General features: G+C 44.0%; 1 protein-coding gene across 1 annotated transcript in view; it reads left to right on the top strand.

The window, feature by feature from the left end:
- SLC1A1 (solute carrier family 1 member 1) overlaps positions 1-21,943 on the top strand; it is a 75,350-nt gene that overhangs the window by 21,277 nt on the left and 32,130 nt on the right. Inside the window, exon 2 of the mRNA XM_029055865.2 lies at positions 6,924-7,064. Within this exon, the coding sequence (XP_028911698.1) occupies positions 6,924-7,064 (141 nt within the window). The remainder of the gene's footprint in view (positions 1-6,923; positions 7,065-21,943) is intronic.

The following is a 21,943-nucleotide window of genomic DNA, read 5'->3' as shown; positions in this document are numbered from 1 at the left end:
TAGTATTCTCCATGCGATATGCAGTGAGAGTTCAACCCCTCCTCAGAAATTGTCAAAAGTACAATTAAGTTTGACATGTTAAGTGCAAGGTTGTACACTTAGGTACCACAAACAACCAACCCGGAATGGGAAAGATTTTCTAGACTCAGATATAGCAGATAGGCACCTCGGAGTCAAAACTATTATATTTCTCTTGACCAGCTATTGGTTGAGTCCTATTAGAGTATTGCATTCAATTTTCACCTCCACATTAACAAAAAGATGTGGAGAAACTGTAGGAGATGTGGAGAAACTGTTGCAAAAAAGAGCAACAACAAGTGACCCTTTGAAGTCATGAGAAGCAGCGTGGCCTAGTGGATAGAGTATGGGCCTGGGAGTCTTGAAGGACTTGAGTTCTAATCCCGGCTCTGCTACTTGTCTGCTGCGTGACCTTGGGCAAGTCACTTCACTTCTCTGTGCCTCAGTTACCTCATCTGTAAAATGGAGTTTAAAACTGTGAGCCCCATGTGGGACATGGACTGTGTCCAACCTGCTTAGCTTGTATCTACCTCAGCACTTAGTATAATGTCTGACACATAGTAAGCGCTTAGCAAATACCATTTTTAACAAAAGTCCTTTTCGGTAGTAGTGATGGTATTTATTAAGCACTTACTGTGTGTAGAGCACTGTACTAAGAAGTGAGAGAGAATACACAGGTAGGAATTAAGCACGATCCCTGCTCCTCATGGAGCTCACAGTTTAAAAGTTTAAGTGAGGACAAGGGATTATAATAATAATAATCATTATTATTATGGTATTTGTTAAGCGCTTACTACGTGCCAAGCACTGTTCTAAGCGCTGGTGTAGATACAAGGTAATCGGGTTGTCCCACATGTTTCTCAAAGTCTTAATCCCCATTTGACAGATGAGGTAACAGGAACCGAGAAATGAAGTGACTTGACCAAAGTCACACAGCAGACAAGTGGCGGAGCTGGGATTAGAACCCACATCCTCTGACTCCCAAACCCGTGCTCTTGCCACTAGGCCATGCTGCTTCTAGAGAGACACAACAGGAGTAACGAAACATGAAAACACAACACAAACAAATAGAATAGGCTCCTAGTCTCAGTGGCAATGGAGGAGTCCGAGAACAGGCGCAAGCAAGCCAGGAGCGGGGACATTCAGTGGAGGGAGGGAAGGCGGCGGTTACCGCGGTGCTCTTCTCGGCAGCAGTGGAAGAGTCCGAGAGTACGTGGGAGCCGCTTTTATCCCCAGGCCAGCAAGCACGGAGCATACCGGGAGTGGGGACATTCCTTGGTGAGCGAGAAGGCGGTGGTTAAGCGCTTAGTACAGTGCTCTGCACATAGTAAGCGCTCAATAAATACTATTGAATGAATGAATGGTTACTGTGTTGCTTTTCTCGGTGGGGGAAGAGGAGTCTGGGAGCACAAGGGAGCAGCAATCAGCAGGAACAAGTTTCAGGGGCCCCCCGCCTCTCTAAATAAAGACCACCCCATCAGCCAGAGTTCTGTCCTGGGCTCTTGGACTCCCTGGGAGGGGGGCAGAATTAGTCCTGGCCCACCGGGAGGTTTTGCTGTTACAAGAAAAATAGCGAACACCTAATCACCCAATCACAGACAATGTGAGCTTAAATAAAATATTTCGTTATTTTCTTTTTCCCTTCATGCCAGAATTTGAAAAGCCTCATTTCTTCATTTTTCTTGGGTTAACTACGAGCTTGAAAATAGGCTAATCACAGATAATATTTTCAGGACTAATCCACCCCAGTCAAAATTCCTTCATACATGCGGTGGCAGTGGGGTAGGGGTAAAGCATATATCTGGGTTCAGACCTCACTAAGAAACCTCAGCTGACAGTCGCGTGGTTGCAAAGATGTCATTTGCCTAGACGCTTTCTAAAAATGAAGACGACTTAGCTAAGGGAAACAAAGAGTTGTAGAATGAATATTGCGTATACTAAATCCTCAAATCCACAAATGGCCCTGGTGTCTTATTGTCTTGTTTACCCAGTACTTTGTCATAATAAAACAGTGTCATAGAATGTCTAGCACTAAGGCATATATTGTTAAAGCTGTTTGATTTTTTTATACAGCTCAAGAGTTTCTAGACTCCCTTAACCACCAGACTGCCCCTACTCCAGAGGGATTTTCTAGGTCATTGGTTTGATTTCTAAGGATTTTGCTGGCCTTATTATTCTAATTCAAAGTGATCCTTAGTGGAAAGAGCCCGGGCTTGGGAGTCAGAGGGTTCTAATCCCGGCTCCTCCACTTGTCAGTTGTGTGACCTTGGGCAAGTCACTTAACTTCTCTGGGCCTCAGTTACCTCATCTGTAAAATGGGAATGAAGACTGTGAGCCCCACGTGGGACGACCTAATTCCCTTGTATCTACCCCAGGGCTTAGAACAGTGCTTGGCACATAGTAAGTGCTTAACAAATACCAACATTATTATTATTATTATGATGATTATGTTTTGTCCTTGGGTCCCTGAGGCTCTGTCTTCAATTTCTTCTTCAGGTTTCTGTGATTTAGAAGAAAGAGATTTGAGGCGATCATCTGGTGCTCTATATCCTGGAGATTGTAAATCACAAATCATTGTCCAATTTTTCAAACTGATGATCTCTTAAATAAGCGACTTCAACTTTATTCGAGTTTTCAGATCCTTACTTCCAGATAGGGAGAAATTCAAGGTTGATGACTCCATGTGATACAAGGTGGAAGCCTGAACAAAATGCAGTATTTTGGGGCAATCTCTTAAACACTGTTAAATGTGAAGAAACTTTTAACACAAGCTTTAATTTATGTGTGTGTATATATGTGTGTGTGTGTGTGTGTATACATATACATTCATTCATTCAATAGTATTTATTGAGCACTTACTATGTGCAGAGCACTGTACTAAGCACTTGGAATGTACAATTCGGCAACAGATAGAGACAATCCCTGCCCAATGGCGGACTCACAGTCTAATCGGGGAAGACAGACGGACAAAAATAGGGCAACATAATCATGATAAATAGAATCAAGGGGATGTATACCTCATTAACAAAATTAATATTCTTTAAAAGCATCCAACTGTTGCGATACGTGTAAGCATATCTGCTGCAGCAGTCTACTAAAAACCTCTCCTCATCTTGCCTTTCTTGAGTAAACCCCAAATATTTGTTTAATTAGTAATTGCGTTCCTAACATATTAGAAACTTGATACTTCCACCAGAATTCCTCTAACTTGTCCATTGCCATGAAGAAATTGCATATCTCTTCCAGCTCACTCTAACTTCAGCCCCAAAATAGAGCGCTTCACCTTAATAATAATAATAATAATAATAATGTTGGTATTTGTTAAGCGCTTACTATGTGCCGAGCACTGTTCTAAGCGCTGGGGTAGACACAAGGGAATCAGGTTGTCCCACGTGGGGCTCACAGTCTTAATCCCCATTTTACAGATTAGGTAACCGAGGCACAGAGAAGTGACTTGCCCACAGTCACACAGCTGACAAGTGGCAGAGCCGGGATTCAAACTCATGACCTCTGACTCCAAAGCCCGTGCTCGTTCCACTGAGCCACGCTGCTTCACATATCAGTATAATGAAAACATTAATTACATAGCACTGTTTTGAAATCAGTTTTATTGGTTGGTTAATCTTCATGCACAATAGGCTCAATCTTCTTTAAAGAGTACTCAAGTATCATTCCTGGGTGGTGCGCCTAGTCTAGGCCAGAGATAAGAGCCCTAAGTACTACAGTTAGTTAGTGACACAAGCACAATGCCAATCCTTTAAACTTATCCCTCCCCCCACCTCATGTATTTGTAAGCATTCATTTTGTTAGGAGGATGGGCAGTGCTTGTGGAGATGAATAAGAGGTTATACTACCCTGTTCTTGCCCCTAAAATTTGAGTCAACAGTAGATGCCTGAATCACCGAAGGGAGTTCTTGAGCTTGCATTCAACTTACTTTCCTTGCCTCTTCCTATTCACCATGGCTTACATTGTCTTAGAAAATAATAATAGTGGCATTAGAACTAAGTGAGGGGGTGATAAAATATAAGCAGACCAGACAAATCTCTGTCCCACCCAGGGCTCACAGTCTAAGTCAGAGGGAGAACAGATATTTTATCCCCATTTTTACAGATGAGGAAACAAGTACAGAGAAGAGTAACAATATTAATAATGATAATCAGGGTATTTTTAAGTGCTTAGTACGTGCCAAGCGCATTATTCATTCAATAGTATTTATTGAGCACTTACTATGTGCAGAGCACTGTACTAAGCGCTTGGAATGTACAAATCAGTAACAGATAGAGACAGTCCCTGCCCTTTGCCGGGCTTACAGTCTAATTGGAGGAGACGGACAGACAAGAACAATAGCAATAAATAGGATCAAGAACATAGGGAGCAAGTCAGGGTGACGCAGAAGGGAGTGGGAGAAGAGGAAAGGGGGCTTAGTCAGGAAAGGCTTCTTGGAGGAGATGTGCCTTCAATAAGCCTTTGAAAGGGGGAAGAGTAATTGTCTGTTGGATTTGAGGAGGGAAGGCGTTCCAGGCCAGAAGCAGGATGTCGGCGGTGAGATAGATGAGATGGAAGCACAGTGAGAAGGTTAGCATTAGAGGAGCAAAATGTGCGGGCTAGGTTGTAGTGGGAGAGTAACGAGGTGAAGTGGGGGGGCAAAATCGTATTAAAATCCTATCTTCTCCAAGAGGCCTTCCCCAACTACGCCCTCACTTCCTCTACTCCCCCTCCCTTCTGCATCGTCCTCGCACTTGGATTTGCACCCTTTAATCACCCCTCCCTCAGCCCCACAGCACTTATGTACATATCCATAATTTATCTATATTAATGCCTATCTCCCCTTCCAGACATTAAGCTCCTTGTGGGCAGGGAACATGTCTACCAACTCTGTTATATTGTACTTTCCCTAGTGCTTTGTACAGTGTTCTGCACACAGTAAGTGCTCAATAAATACAATTAATTTAGTGTTGCTAATAACCTGGCAATGGCTGCATCACTGGATGGAGGGAATCATCTTGGTGCACAGATGTCAACTGGCAATTCTGTAAAGTACTTTAGGGTTTGTGAATGATGCTATATAAATAAATACTGAGGAAAATTGCTGCCTGCTCTTGGATATGCTTTTAATTAAGTGGCTGAAGTATCACAGGAATCATTTGAAAAGGCCTTGGCAGAAATACTGGTTATTCACTTTATGGAGAATTTTTTTCACATCAGGCAGATGATACATAAGAGTGTTATATTGCTTGATTTTCATAGGACAAAATTGAAATAGAAAAATCAGGTTAGAAGGAAAGATGTCTGTTGGGGTATGGTGTATTTATCATTAATGCATGCACTGTTATTTAAAATACAGCCCATTTTCCATTTATGAATTATAGAAGTAACTTCCCCTCCAAAAGCAAACAAACTCAAGAAGGCAACTGTGTAAATTGACCCATACATCACTGTAGCTGTTTTATTTTATATTTTAATTCCCATAACTTGTAAGAGAAGGCAAATTTCTTCTCTCATGAAACCCTATGGAAAGAAATGGGAAGACAAATTTGAGAATCAGAAAACCTTGGCAAGTGGGAGCAGAAAAAAAAAAATACTGGACAGGACATGAGCCTGGGCGCTAAAATCCTCAGTTTTAATCCTGGCACAGTTTTGTAGCTTCCTGAGGTGGTTTATAAGCCTAAAATTGAGACTGCTTCAAGAAGGTTAAGTTGAATTGGTTCCACTCTGTAAAGAAAATAAGTAACTAAGAAAGCATTTGGGGTTTATGATGACCTCTTAGACCGAAAGATTAACTGAGATGTACATCTGCTTGAAAAACCATAAAAAAAAATCATTGCCGGTTTATGGCTTACCTTTGCCTTCCCTTATTTTGTAATTATTTAGATTTGTCAGGCAAGGAGGAAAAATCCCCCAGATTTATTGAGTCTGAGTCTCTAGTGCAAGGATTGAGTTCCGCAAGCAGAACAGTACCGTGCTCTGCACTCACTAAGCACTCAATAAATACCATTGATTAATTATTGCCTAAATTGCTCCTTCAGGGAAAATTAGCATCTAAAGGAACTCATTAACTTTTCTAGGCCACTAGGGTACCAGGTAGGGCAGGTTAATCTGGGATAGGAAAAAGCCATATATGGGGTGTGTCTCGAGTTGGGATGACTGGTCAGTCTCAATGGAGAGCCCCAGGAGCAATTGGTTCCAGAGGTTTTCTACAGGTTGGGTGGCTCTTCTTTATCATACCAAATTGGTATCGAGAGTTTCGCCTTGCAGAATAAGCTCTGACCTTCTGTGTTCGGGCCTTGGCGCATACATCTGAGGGTGACTTCCAATGTGTATGTTCTCAGCCTTGCTTGGGGACTGCAGTCGGTCACATGCTCTCCCCTCCCCCCTTCTCCTTGGTCCCTCTCCCCACTCTCATATTCACCATATCAAGAAGGGAAGGGATATCTGTGAAATGGGACCATGGACAAGAGGCTCCGCCACAGTCATCACGAATGATTGAAATTTGGCTATAAATCGTGTTTTGGGAGAACAGAACTGGCAAAAAGTCTGTAGTCTTTGCTAAACTTAAAAACTGAAAAACTCTCCCCTCACCTTCCACCTCCTTATGAACCTAACGTGTTCATGATATAAACTTCTTGACAAGACCTCCATTTTGGACAGTATGCAAAACATTTCCTATAGCTTGAAAAGGAGTGGTGGAGTCAGGTTGAAGCATGAGCTTGAAGAAAAAGCTATTTGAATATAATTCCAGCCTCAAATGTAGACGATCAGTTGGTAACTATTAGAGTGAATCTATGGTTCTTGCCCTTTACTCCAATTGTTCTAATATCTGATTTGTTTTATATTTGTCATTTAAAATGTCCAAGCATAATTGAACCTGCTATCTTCTAAAACTATTTATTTCTGTCACTTTTAGGGATCGGAATTGGGGTCTTGGTGCGAGAATACAGCAACTTTTCCAATCTGGATAAATTCTACTTTGCCTTTCCTGGAGAAATTCTAATGCGGATGCTGAAACTCATCATTTTGCCATTGATTATATCTAGCATGATCACAGGTACCTCTGGAGACCCTGTTTTCTTTTCCTATCATCCTTTTTGCACATTTTCTCCTTAAGTTATCAATATCAATATGCGCATAAGACTGGAATATGTTTCACAAAATGTATGTAAATCCTTATTTCAGTTCTGTTCAGTTGGAAATGTTTCCAATTAGGTTACAGAACGTTTTGAAATGCAGCATTTCTTTACCCCGACTCCAATCCTCATCAATCATTTCTTAAATGCACCATGATGTGGGTACCACTGCACCAGGCCCGGAGAAAGATAAAGCAAAAACAGTAGCGGGTCTGGTTCCCATCTCAAGGAGCTTCCAGTTTATGGGGAGGAAGACAACCCACGTAGAAAAAAAAAAACCCTGAGAAAGTGTACTCATAAAACCACATGAAGAACTTCCAAACTGTCAAAAAGCAAAGATCCCTTCTAGCCCAGGCCCTCGAAATTCAAAAGGGTCACAATGTCAAGTATCAGTTGGTTTGGACTAGACTCACCTCATTTCTGGTCACATTCCAGCTAGGCTGACTCAGTTTTAGCAAGACCAAGGCATCAATGCCTTCAGCCTCCTAAAAGCCCAGTTCAGTTGTACAAATGAGTTACCCCTCCATCCCCCCAAGGAATTAAAGCAAAATAAATGAAACTTATCACTTTCCCTGGCAAAAATTGTTACATACTCTGGGTGAACACATAGGTAGCTGTGTATACGCATGCTTAAAACAACTATAGATATGTTACATCTATACATGTTGTGCAAATGTGCAAGAGATTCTCTCTCAGAGTGACAGAGGCAGGAATACAGTTTCACACCTCATGTGCAAAGATAAGCGACTTTTACCCCTGGGTAAGGGTGTGGCTCCAAAGGCCAAATGATGGGTAGTTTTGTCACATAATTTACAGGGAGATAAAATCTCTGTAAATCAGTAATGATCTTACTGAAACCCAAAGTGATAATCATATTTACTGAGCGCTTATTATTATACAACAGAGTTGGTAGAAACATTAATGTCCCCCCCAGTAAGTGCCCACTGTTTTCCCAAGGAGTACCTCGGGTCTTAGGATGCATGCATGGTGTAGTGACCAGAGCATGGCCCTGGGAGTCAGAAGGTCATGAGTTCTAATCCTGGCTCTGTCTACTTCTCTGCTATGTGATCTTGGGCAAGTCACTTCACTTCTCTGTGCTACAGTCACCTCATCTGTAAAATGGGGATTGAGACTGTGAGTCCCTTGTGGGACAGGGACTGTATCCACCCTGGCACTTAGTAGAGTGCCTGACACATAGTAAGTGCTTAACAAATACCATAATTATTCATTGTTATTACTACTACTAATAACAATAGTACTTGTTGTGCCAAGTACTGTAGTAAGCACTGAGGTAGATACAAGATAATCAGGTCCCACATGGGGCTCAGAGTCTAAGTTGGAGGGAGAACCCCATTTTGCAAATGGAGGGAACTGAGAGAAGTGAAGTGACTTGACCAAGGTCACAGAGCGGGTACCTGGCAGAGCCAGAATTAGAAGCCAGGTCCTCTGACTCCCAGCCCACGCTCTTTCCACTAGACTACGCTGTTTCTCAAAAGCTATCCCCAGCAATTAGACTGGGGACAATTCCATTTAATGTGCTATTTCCCGTGGATCCTTAAAAGTGTGGCCAAGTCACAGTTGGTTAGTGTTGATTGATTAGTCAAGAGAAACAGGGATCTTGATTTGACTAAAGAGTAAATTGTTTTTTTAGCAAGGGAACCTGAACACAATGGAAGCAATATTTGCACCTTTGTTAGATAGTCCAGCTAGGAAATGAAGGTAATTACGGTGAGTTGAGCATTGTGATTTGAATAATCTTCAAGCAGTGCCTTTCAGACTGAGAAACGCCTCCAGGTTTCAGAGAGGAGCGACTGTTCTTCTGCCAGCTCTCTGGACCCCTGATTTAATCCTTCCTCATACTGAAGTTTAGATTAGTCTAAAGATTTGAATCATGATTTAGGGGTGGGGTACTGCCAGGAAAGCATCTGAGAATGTGAGAGAAATGGGCTGACCCAGAGCCCTGCTGGGAGGGACTGGTTTGTAAGGAAGTCATTGAACTGGCCTGGGGCCAACTCTTAAAGCAGGAAGAGATGAGTTAGAGTCTAAATGCCTGTATGGGAACAGGAAACCTAAGAAATCAAGAAGACAGAGGCAAGGTTGAGAGTATTGTGTTTAATTCTGTTGGGGGGGAGGAGGGAGAGACAGAGACAGAGAGAGTTCATCAGTTGGTGCTTATAATAACAGTAACAATTGTGTTATTTGTTAAGTGCTTACTATGATGCCAAGCTCCATACTAAGCACTGGGGTAGATACAGGATAAACAAGTCCCACACGGAACTCACAGAATGAGTAGGAAGGAGAACAAGTATTGAATCCCCATTTTGCAGACGAGGGAACTGAGGCACAGAGAAGTGAAGTGACTTGTCCAAGATCACAGAGCACAGTTGGTGGAGCCAGGATTAGAAACCAGAGCCTCTTACTCCTAGGTCTATGCTCTTTCCACCAGGTCACGCTGGTTCTCAAGGTAAGGCCAATGATAAGGCTAATGTGTGGCTGATCATCTCTTCTGCATCATGTCCCTGTAAACATTTCCCCCTGCTGCACTGTTGTATTTACTACTCACTGTTCCTCACGCTATTTTGGCTTTTTCCTGCTCAGCAACAAAATCTGCCCAAAAGCCTCTGCCTCAAGATAGTCACCCCCGTCTGAGAGTTGCCCACCCTTCTGACCTGCATTCGACTGCCTTCCAACTGTCCATAGCTCTGCTACATCATCTCTAGTTCTGATCTGGTAGTTCTTTAAAGCATTTCTTCTGTCTGCCCTTTTTTCCAGTTTCCTCATTTCAGCTCACCGTAGTCATGTTTGAGTATCATGTTGTTGTCCGTTCTCCTCACGCGTACCATGCAGGGAAGGTGTGATTTGATGGTGGTCATCTGACTCTGTTCCAGGACCTCACTGTGTGTGGTTCGTTCGTTCATTCATTTAATCGTATTTACTGAGCGTTTACTGTGTGCAGAGCACTGTACTAAGCGCTTGGGAGAGTACCATACAACAATAAACAGACTCATTCCCTGCCTACAATGAGCTTACAGTCTAGAGGGGGGAAGACAGACATGAACACAAATAAATAAAATTACAGATATGTATATAAGTGCTGTGGGGCTGGGAGGGGGGAAGAGCAAAGGGAACAAGTCAGGGCAATGCAGAAGAGAGTGGGCAATGAGGAAAGGTGGGGAAGGCCTCTTGGAGTTTATGTGCTTTTAGTAAAACTTTGAAGGGAGGGGAGACTAATTGTCTGTCAGATCTGAGGAGGGAAGGCATTCCAGGCCAGAGGCAGGACGTGGGTTAGGGGTCGGTAGCAAGAAAAGCGAGATCGGGGCACAGAGAGAAGCTTACCACTGGAGGAGTGAAATGTGCGGGCTGGTTTGCAGAAGGAGAGAAGCGAGGTGAGGTAGGAGGGGCCAAGGTGGCCAAGTGCTTTAAAGCCAACGGTGAGGAGTTTTTGTTTGATGCAGAGGTGGATGGGCAACCTCTGGAGTTTTTTGAGGAGCGGGGTAACATGTCCTGAACGTTTTTGTAGAAAAATGATTCAGGCAGCAGAGTGAAGTATAGACTGGACTGGGGAGAGACGGGAGGCTGGGAGGTTATCAAGGAGGCTGATGCAGTAATCCAGGAGGGATAGGATGAGTGATTATATTAACGTTCTGTTTCTCTGCTTGAGAAGCATCATGACAAATACCACAATAATTGTCATTACATTCATTTGTGGTAAGTCCAGGTTTCACAGCCATAAAGGTTAGTCTACTCTGTGATCATGGGCAAGTCACTTAACTCCTCTGTGCCTCAGTTACCTCATCTGTAAAATGGGGATTAGTAATAATAATACTAATATTGGTATTTGGTAAGCACTTACTATATGCCAAGCACTGTTCTAAGCACTGGGGTAGATACAGGGTAATCAGGTTGTCCCACGTGAGGCTCACAGGTAATCCCCATTTTACAGATGAGGTAACTGAGGCACAGAGAAGTTAAGTGACTTGCCCACAGTCACACAGCTGACAAGTGGCAGAGCCGGGAGTCGAATCCATTACCTCTGACTCCGAAGCCCAGGCTCTTTCCACTGAGCCACGCTGCTTTGAGCCCCATGAGGGACATTGACTCTGTCCAACCAGATGAGCTGGTATCTACCTCAGCACTTAGTAGGGTGCTTGGCACATAATAAGTGCTTAACAAATACCATTTTAAAAAAAGGGTTGAACACTACCTTTGTTCTGTTCACCTTCAATTTGGTCAGTTTGTCATAGTTTTGTCGTACATCTTTTGAGTCTCTCAAAAAACACAGTAGCCTTCTTGATTCAGCCTCACTGGTCAATGTGCTACCCAGGGAAGAGAGTTCAGTGATGGCAATCGAATGACGTTGATCCTTGGTGTGTGAAACGTTTGCCAGGTACAAGCTGATATATAATTAGTGTTAGGAAGATTGAGGTGGTCAATCCATAGCAGTTTATCGATTCTGAGAGGAGGTTCATAATCACTTAGAGGTCTTCTGGTGTGTCCACTTCCAGAGCACATACCCATTAGAGGGATGATTCAAGGACTCTTGATGTAGTTTGCCACGTGGTTGCCATACTCCCTCTGAATCTCTCAAAGAACACAATAACTTTCTTGATTTAGCCTCACTGGTCAATGTGCTACCCAGGGAAGAGAGTTCGGTGACGGCAATCGAATGACGTTGCTCCTTGGTGTGTGAAGCGTTTGCCGGGTACCAGCTGGCATATAATTAGTTTTAGGAAGAGCGGGGTGGTCAATCCATAGCACTTTATCGATTCTGAGAAGTGGTTCATAATCACCTAGAGGTCTTCTGGTGTGTCCGCTTCCAGAGCACACCCCATTAGGGGGGTGAGTCAAGGACTTTTTGATGTTGCTCTCAGCATTCTGAGCTCAAAGAGTTATCCAGGCAACTGGACTCATCCAACATCCAGATTCCTTACTGAAGCCTCGAGCATGGTTACAAAGAATAGGCTTAATAGGACAAAAACCTACCCAGTTGTACATATAATTATACATACCACATAGCATTCTATATTAACCCCTATACACAAATTATTAAAATCAATAATTTCTGCCATAGCTGGATAGTCTGGCAGGTTATCATTTCTGCCATAATCTGATTGGAGAACAACATCTTGGTTTTATTTCCCCAAAGCCTGGTTAAATTCTGAAACAGTGACAACTGTAGGCCAGGAATTTCAGTATGGTTAAAGACTTTGGCGACGGCTGCCCGTTAAACACTATTGTTCTTTTGAAATATATCAGGTATTCCTGAAGATTTTGCTTTTCCCACGGTGGAGAAGGAGGTCCTACATTCCTTTGGACTTTTAGGCTCTGCGGACAGTGTTGATTTTTCAGAACTAATTACCAGGGATGTGGTTTTTAAACATATCTGATTCTAATAATAATAATGATAATGGCATTCATTAAGCACTAAGTGTCAAGCACTGTGCTAGACAAGATAATCAGATTGGACATAGTCTCTGTCCCACATAGGGCTCAAAGACTTAAAAGGGAGGGAGAATAGGTATTGAATCCCCCACTTTACAGATGAGGAAACAGGCACAGGGAAATTCAGAAACTTGCCCACAATCAAACAGCAGGGAAGTAAGTGGTGGAGCCAGGAATAGAACCAGGTCTTCTGACCCCCATCCCTGTGCTCTTTACACCGGACTATTCTGCCTCTCCCATTTTTCCCAGTCGATGCCTACCTTTTGCTTTCATTAATAATAATAATGTTGGTATTTGTTAAGCGCTTACTATGTGCAGAGCACTGTTCTAAGCGCTGGGGTAGACACAGGGGAATCAGGTTGTCCCACGTGGGGCTCACAGTCTTAATCCCCATTTACAGATGAGGTAACTGAGGCACAGAGAAGTTAAGTGACTGGCCCACAGTTACACAGCTGACAAGTGGCAGAGCCGGGATTCAAACCCATGACCTCTGACTCCAAAGCCCGTGCTCTTTCCACTGAGCCACACTGCTTCTGCATCGGAAGGTGAGAAGAGGAAGGGAAAGGAATTGGGACTTGCTCCTTGTTTCATCAGCGATGTAGAGCTCAATGCTGTTCTTGAATTCTGATATTAAGACAGATGAAGGTGTAGACACAAGACCGTAAGCTCCTTCAATCGATCAATCAGTGGTTTTATTGAGCACTTACGGCTGTACTAAGCACTTGGGAGAGTACTATACATGTTCGCTGCCCACAAAGAACCACGGTGATTAGTCGATTCAGCTTTATGGTTATTATCTAGAAATAACCAAAGCAGTATTTAAATTTTTCATCACTTTAGCTCAGCAGTGCCATATTGGGGTAATTAAAATGCTCAAATTTTAATTAGATTCTCTCAGCTTGAGTCTGTAGGCTAATAATTTAATAGCTCCCCCACACACATTCCTCTGACTCCAGGTATTTAAATCAAAATAGAGCATATTAAATTATTGTTTTAGGGATTCTTTTAACACAGACATCCACATCTAGAGAAGTATCTCTAGATATAGAGATATAGAAAAAGAGTCACCCTTTTTTCCCCAGCTACTAGACCCAGCCCCACTACTTGTCTGCTGTGTGACCCTGGGTAAGTCCCTTACTTCTCTCTGCTTCAGTTTCCTCATCTGTAAAATGGGGTTTAATATCTGTTCTCCCTCCTACTTAGGCTGTGAGCCCCGTGTGGGACAGGGACTCTGATCTGATTATCTTGTGCTTAGGACAGTGCTTGACACATCGTAAGTGCTTAACAAATGCCTCTAATAATTATGGTATTTGTTAAGCACTTACGACGTGCCAAGCACTGTCCTAAGCACTGGGGTAGATACAAGGTAATCAGGTCGTCCCAGGTGGGGCTCCCAGTCTTAACCCCCATTTTACAGATGAGGTGACTGAGGCACAGAGAAGTGAAGCGGCTTGCCCAAGGTCACACAGCAGACAAGTGGCGGAGCTGGGATTAGAACCCATGTCCTCTGACTCCCAAGCTCGTGCTCTTTCCACTAAGCCACGCACTACTAACTACTATTATCACTATTACTATTATTAAAGGATTGATGAGTCATTAATTTCCATTGCACATTGTAGAGATAGCTTCTTGTCACGTTGATATTTTTTGCTACTACAGAATCAGCCACTGCTTCTGGGACTGCCTCTTTGTATCCTGATATTCCCAAAGTTGCTGTTCAAGGGAAGCAAACTGATTACCCTTTGCCTTTCTGGTCTATCTGCTGCAGAATTCCAGCAGTTTACTGCTACGGCACATTGTTTAAGACGGTGCTCTCCTTTGTTTTTTATACGTGTCTTCTGCCACTCCGGCTTATACGTGTTCCCTTTCAATTCACCATACAGCAGTGGCTTAGTCAGTCAATCATATCTGTTGAATGCTTACTAGGTGCAGAGCACTGTACTAAGCACTTGAGAGAGTACAATGTAACCATAAACAGACACATTCCCTGCCCACAACAAGCTTACAGTCTAGAGCGGGAGAGAGACATTAATATAAATCAATGCATTGCAGATATGTACATAAGTGCTGGGGGCCTGGGAGTGGGGATGGATAAAGGGAACAAGTCAGGGCGACGCAGAAGGGAGTGGGAGAAGGGGAAAGGAGGGCTTAGTGAGGAAAGGCCTCTTGGAGGAGATGTGCCTTCGATACGGCTTTGAAGGAGGAGAGAGTAATTGTCTGCAGGATATGGGGAAGGAGGGTCTTCCAGGCCAGAGGCAGGAGGTGGAGGCTTCGACTATCATCTCTACGCTGATGCCACCCAGATCTATATCTCCTCCCCTGTTCTCTCTCCCTCCCTCCAGACTCGCATCTCCTCCTGCCTTCAGGACACCTCTACTTGGTTGTCCTCCCACCACCTAAAGCTTAAAATGTCCAAGACTGAGCTCCTTATCTTCCCTCCCAAACCCTGTCCTCTCCCAAACTTCCCCATCACCGTGGACGGCACAATCATCCATCCCCTCTCACTAACCCGCAACCTTGGTGTCATCCCTGCCTCCACTCTTTTCATTCACCCCACATATAAAAATAATAATAATAATGTTGGTATTTCTTAAGCGCTTATTACGTGCAGAGCACTGTTCTAAGCGCTGGGGTAGATAGAGGGTAATCAGGTTGTCCCATGTGAGGCTCACAGTTAATCCCCATTTTACAGATGAGGTAACTGAGGCACAGAGAAGTTAAGTGACTTGCCCACGGTCACACAGCTGACAAGTGGCAGAGTCAGGATTTGAACCCATGACCTCTGCCTCCCAAGCCCGGGCTCTTTCCACTGAGCTATACCACATATCCAATCCATCACCAAATCCTTCCGGGCTCATCTTCACAACATCGCCAAGATCCAACCTTTCCCCTCCATTAAAACCGCTACAATCACTCATCCTATCCCAACCGGATTACTGCAAAAGCCTCCTTTCTGACCTTCCAACCTCCTGCCTCTCCCCCTTTCAGTCCATACTTTGCTCTGCTGCCCGGATATCTTTCTACAGAAACGTTCAGGGCATGTCACCCCCCCCCCCTCAAAAATCTCCAGTGGTTTCCTATCAACCTCCATATCAAACAAAAAGTATTCATTAGTAGCTTCAAAGCTCTCCATTACCTTGTCCCATTTTACCTCACCTCCTATCTCTCTTTCTACATCCTAGCCCGCACACTCCACTCCTCTGGTGCTCACCGTCTCACCGTGCCTCGATCTCGCCTGTCCCGCCGTCGACCCCTGGCCCACACCCTACCTCTGGCCTGGAACGCCCTCTCTCCTCAAATCCGCCACACAATCACTCTTCCCCCCTTCAAAGCCCTACTGAAGGCTCACCTCCTCCAAGAGGCCTTCCCAGGCCTTGCCCCCTTTTCCTCAGCTCCCCCCTCCCTTCCACGTCACCTCGGTTCGCTCCCTTCGCTCTTTCCCCACTCTGGCCATCCCACAGCACGTATGTATTTATGTATATATCTATAATTCCATTTATTTATATTGATGCCTCTTTACTTGTTTTGATATCTGTCTCCCCCCTTCTAGACTGTAAGCCCGGTGTGGGCAGGGATTGTCTCTCTTTATTGCTGAATTGTACTTTCCAAGTGCTTAGTACAGTGCCCTGCACACAGTAAGCACTCTATAAATGCAATTGAATACAGAATCGATTTAAACTCCTCACTCTAGGCTTCAAGGCTCTCCATCACCTTGCCCCTTCCTACCTCTCCTCCCTTCTCTCTTTCTACCGCCCACCCCGCACGCTCCACTCCTCCGCCGCCCACCTCCTCACCGTCCCTCGGTCTCACCTATCCCGCCGTCGACCCCCGGGCCACGTCCTCCCGCGGTCCCGGAACGCCCTCCCTCCTCACCTCCGCCAAACTGATTCTCTTCCCCTCTTCAAAACCCTACTTAAAACTCACCTCCTCCAAGAGGCCTTCCCAGACTGAGCTCCCCTTCTCCCTCTACTCCCTCTACCGCCCCCCTTCACCTCTCCGCAGCTAAACCCTCTTTTCCCCCCATTTCCCTCTGCTCCTCCCCCTCTCCCTTCCCATCCCCTCAGCACCGTACTCGTCTGCTCAACTGTATATATTTTCATCACCCTATTTATTTTGTTAATGAAATGTACATCGCCTCGATTCTATTTAGTCGCCATTGTTTTTACGAGATGTTCTTCCCCTCGACTCTATTTATCGCCATCGTTCTCGTCCGTCCGTCTCCCCCGATTAGACCGTAAGCCCGTCAAACGGCAGGGACTGTCTCTATCTGTTGCCGACTTGTTCATTCCAAGCACTTAGTACAGTGCTCTGCACATAGTAAGGCCTCAATAAATACTAATGAATGAATGAATGAATGAATGAATGAATGAAATCATGTGCACAACCCAAGGCTTAGGTCAGCACCACAGATCTAAAAGTCATTAGGGAATCGGCCATCTAGGCAGTACGGCAGAATCAAGAGATCTAGCCTGGCTACTGGGAGATTGACAGATGTTTGGTGACAACAGGGCAGCAAGCTAGGGAAGTGGCATGTCCTAGTGGTAAGAGCACAGGCCTGGGAGTCAGAGGACCCAGGATCTAATCCCAGCTCCACCACTTGTCTTCTGTGTGATCTTAGGAAAGTCACTTAACTCTCCTGTGCCTCAAGTTTCCTCATCCGTAAAAGGGGGATTAAATCCTACTTAGACTGTGAGTAAATTGATTCTGTATTCAATCGTATTTATTGAGCTCTTACTGTGTGCAGAGCACTGTACTAAGCGCTCGGAAAGTACAGTTCAGCAAAAGAGACAATCCCTGCCCACACCAGGTTTACAGTCTAGCTTATATTTCATAATTGATCATGTGAATATGCAACCTTGAATTCCTATTGCTGGTTTTTGGTCTTCCTCCTTTGACTGTGAGCTTCTTACAGGTGGTACTTCACCTAAGTCATTTTTCTCTGTATATCCCCAAGCACCTAGATCAATATCTATCCAACAGAGATACATGATAAATAATCTGATGGTGATGATGTGTGCACAACCTTGGTTTCTTTACTGCTCGTCAATGCATTTCCCTATACTAACTCTGCAAAACAATCCATAATCGTTTTATGTCTTTTCAAATGTGTCTCAAGAGCAGAGTGATAGTATGAACAATTATGCTTAGCTAGGAGATAACCCCTTTTACAATTATTAACTCATCTTGTAAACGAACTTTTACTGATCCGCCATCTCTTCAGCTCAACCTTCCAGATCTGAATCGATCAATCGTATTTCTTGAGTGCTTATTGTGTGCAGAGCACTGTACTCCGCACTCAGGAGAGGACAATATTGAAGAGTTGGTAGACATGTTCCCTGCCCTCATCAAGTTTATAGTCTAGAGAGGGAAAGAAGAGAGGAAAGCAGAATCCGAGAGGAAGGGGATTGAACCGGAGGGGATTGCAGGGAGCAGATGTGCTACAGAGTTGGTAGATGCGCTCCTTGCCCACAACGAGCCTACAGTCTAGAGAGATCTAAGACTCTAAAATATTTACAAACCGATCCCTGATGCTTAGAAAAATGACACAGGACCTAGATTCTAATCCCGGTTCTGCCACTTGCCTGCTGTGTGACCTTGCACAAGTCACTGAACTTCTCTGGGCCCCAGTTACCCCGACTGTAAAATGGGGGTTAAAACTGGGAGCCCCATGTGGGACAGGGACTATGTCCAGCCTGATTTCCTTGTATCTACCCAACGCTTAGTACAGTGCTTGGCACGTAGTAAGCTCTTAACAAATACTATAAGAAGAAAAAAAAGCAAAGAACTATGGTAAAAGTATTTTCTCTCACTGCAGGTATTCAGGAGATTAGAGGGTTTTCTGTTGTTGCTTTTTCAATCTAACAGTAAATATGGATTTAGGGTAACTAAGCCATTTCTACTCTTTCTTTAAGAATGACAATGTATTTGAGTTTGTGCATGAATTCAAAGCATGAAAAGGTCTTAAACATTCAGACAGTATCATATTATAAATTGTTATCATATGTTCCTGAATTCTAATTTTTTTCTAGCCTCATAATCTTGTATAATAGAATCTTTACTTTTTACAATAATTTTTTACTATTTCAGCAGGGCAGAAGTAGAAAAGGTATCCCCCCAGGCCCAGTTAAATATCAGTACAAGATATATAGGGATTTGAATGTCTTTTGTGAACTACAAGATATGTAGAGATAAGCGTATACACAACATATAATAATAATGATAGCATTTGTTAAGCACTTACTATGTGCGAAGCACTGTTCTACATATATATCTTTTAGTGGAATATGGGTTGTCTTTCCTACTTGAAGAAGATTTCACTGAAAGTGATATTCAACTATGGGGAGTGTGTGTGTGTGTGTGTGTGTATTTGACTGAATTGGCTAATATAATCATAATAATAATGATTGTGGTATTTGTTAAGCACTTACTATGTGTCAGGCACTGTACTAAGCGCCGGGGAAGATACAAGATAATCGTGTTGGACACCGTCCCTTTTCTTCGTGGGGCTCACAGTCTTAATCACCATTTTACAGATGAGGAAACTAAGGCACACAGAAGTTAAGGGACTTGCCCAAGGTCACAGAGCAGACATGTGGCAGAGCTGGAATTAGAACCCAGCTCCTCTGACTCCCTGGCCCGTTCTCTTTCCAGGAAGCTATGATGGCTATGATGAGAAGCAGCGTGGCTCAGTGGAAAGAGCACGGGCTTTGGAGTCAGGGCTCATGAGTTCGAATCCCAGCTCTGCCACTTGTCGGCTGTGTGACTGTGGGCAAGTCACTTAACTTCTCTGTGCCTCAGTTCCCTCATCTGTAAAATGGGGATTAAGACTGTGAGCCCCACGTGGGACAACCTGATTCCCCTGTGTCTACCCCAGCGCTTAGAACAGTGCTCAGCACATAGTAAGCACTTAACAAATACCAACATTATTATTATTATTATTATTATGGGACCCACCATCCCAACCAAACTGTGCCCGCAAAGACTGTCTTTGGTTGGGCTGTTGTGCCTGGATCCACTCAGAGCTTCTGCTGATAAAGAGTCACTCCTATCTTGATTGCATGTAAGACTCCTATCTTGATTGCACTGTCTCAGATGCTTTATGGCACCACCCTAAAAAGTGACCAATTTGTCGTTCAGCCTTAGAGAGGCATAGCAGTGCAAGAAGATGCTGTCTTGTACTTTTCATAAATTTGGCATTAAATTGCACCGGAGCTTAATGCTATCCGAGATGCCAATATAAAAATCAGCAGTTCACGTAACCAAGCAACCGAACAGCTAAAACCGTTTCTTCTGGAATGAATCAGTTGTTTCAGAGAAGGAGAGTGAGTAATCTCAGTGGAGTCCTAACGATACAAAACATCTGCTGGCCTTGATTTCATTTAGCAATTGCCTTTCTTGAAGAGGTGCAGCAATTAGTCATTAACTTGTATTTTTCCAGAGTAAGGCCTAAGGTCTGATTCAAGTGCCTTGTGAGTACTGTTGCTTAAAAATAGACTCAGCATTTTCTGCAGTTAGGAATAGGAATGGAAAGGGAAAAGAAAATACTTGTCCCCCTTGATTAGAAAGGAATGACGCTTAAATGCATCTTATCGATCGAAAAAGTGGTTTGGAAGAATTTTCTAGATTGGGCAACCAGAGCAAAGAATGGTGGGGAAAGCAGCATAATCAAATCCAACTCCTAATATTTAGAGAGTCCTGATGATGGTGGTATTTGTTAAGCGCTGTCTGCCGTGTGACCTCGGGTAAGTCACTTCACTTCTCAGGGTCTCAGTTACCTCATCTGTAAAATGAGGATTGAGACCGCGAGCCCCATATGGGACAGGGACTGTGTCCAACCTGATTTGCTTGTATCCACCCCAGCGCTTAGTACAGTGCCTGGTACATAGTAAGTGCTTAACAAATACCCAAATTATTATTATTATTATTCTTATGTGTCCAGCACTCTTCTGAAAGCGCTGGAGTAGATACAAGCAAATCGGGTTGGACACAGTCCCTGTCCCACTAGGGGCTCACAGTCTTTATCTCCATTGTACAGATGAGGTAACTGAAGCACAGAGAAGTTAAGTGACTTGCCCAAGGTCACACAGCCGACAACTGGCAGAGTCCCCTGACTGCCAGGCCCACGTTTTATCCAATAGGCCATGCTGCTTCACTGAAATACAGCATATCTGAAAATGATCCAAACCCATCAGAGTTTTACAGAGGATGGTGAAAACGGTGGTCAAGAACAATTTTGCATCGTAACTCAATCCTCCACATTTTCAATGCACTTTCTGAATTTGCCAAAGCCTCTTCCTCTGTGCCCCTCACCCAATGTGGAGCTCTGTGAGCTCCACGTGTGATAGGGACTGTGCCCAACCTGATCGTGCTGCTTAGTACAGTATTGGCGCATAGGAAGCAGTACACCATTAGTATTACCTACTCCACTCTCACTCCCCGACAAACACACTCAAGTTTAGCTCTCTCCATCACTGTCTTTCCTACCACCATCGCCCAGCACCTGTAGGACATGGCTGGGACCCTTGATCCGGTGATACAAGAGAAGTGATGGAGCAGGAGAAAAGAGTTTTAAATTTGACCACTCTGTTCTGAGCCCCCTCTTAGTTCGTTTGCTCTCCGCCCAGGTCCTTTAGCCTTAGCTACTAGCCAGGCACCTCCCATGCTCTTTCCACGAGGCCACTCTGAGAAGCAGCGTGACCTACAGGGAAGGGCACGGGCTTAGGTGTCAGAGGACCTGGGTTCTAATTAATCCTGTCTGTTTGATGTTGGGCATTTCACTTCACTGGGCCTCAGTTTCCTCATCTGTAAAATGGGGATTCGATACGTGTTCTCCCTCCTACTTAGATCGTGAGACTACTGTGGGACAAGGATCCAGGGAGTGACAGGGACAGTGTCTAACCTGATTGTCTTGTATCTACCCCAGGGCTTAGTACAGTGTTTGGCACACAGTAAAAACTTAACAAATGCCACTACTGTTATCACTATTTTTTTAATTATTGCTGTTAGCAACAACAAAAATCTCCTCTACGCCAAGCATTTGCTGTGCAGTGGTTCACGGTTCTAAAACCAATGATGGGAAGGTGACAAATCCCAGAAAAGAAAAAAAAATGAATCACCAGCTCGCTAAGAGGAGAAAGGTATTGCATGCAGAGACTGTCACAAAAGGAGGCTTTGTTCTGGGGTGGGGGTGGGGGGTGGTGTTTAATGAGAAGTCTCTGGGAGGAACCATTTTCTCGAGGGTATTTGTTTTTCAAACTTGCCATTGTTTTGCAGGTGGCCTCGATTTCCTCCTAGTGTCATTGTAAAGCCTCAGGTTATACCGCTTCTGCCAAAAGCTAGAGCTGATATGCCCATCTCT

Source organism: Ornithorhynchus anatinus, chromosome X5 (genome assembly GCF_004115215.2).
Source record: "Ornithorhynchus anatinus isolate Pmale09 chromosome X5, mOrnAna1.pri.v4, whole genome shotgun sequence".
Classification (NCBI taxonomy): Eukaryota; Metazoa; Chordata; class Mammalia; order Monotremata; family Ornithorhynchidae; genus Ornithorhynchus; species Ornithorhynchus anatinus.
Note: the sequence above shows the minus strand (reverse complement) of the source record. Positions and strands in the feature narration are given on the sequence as shown.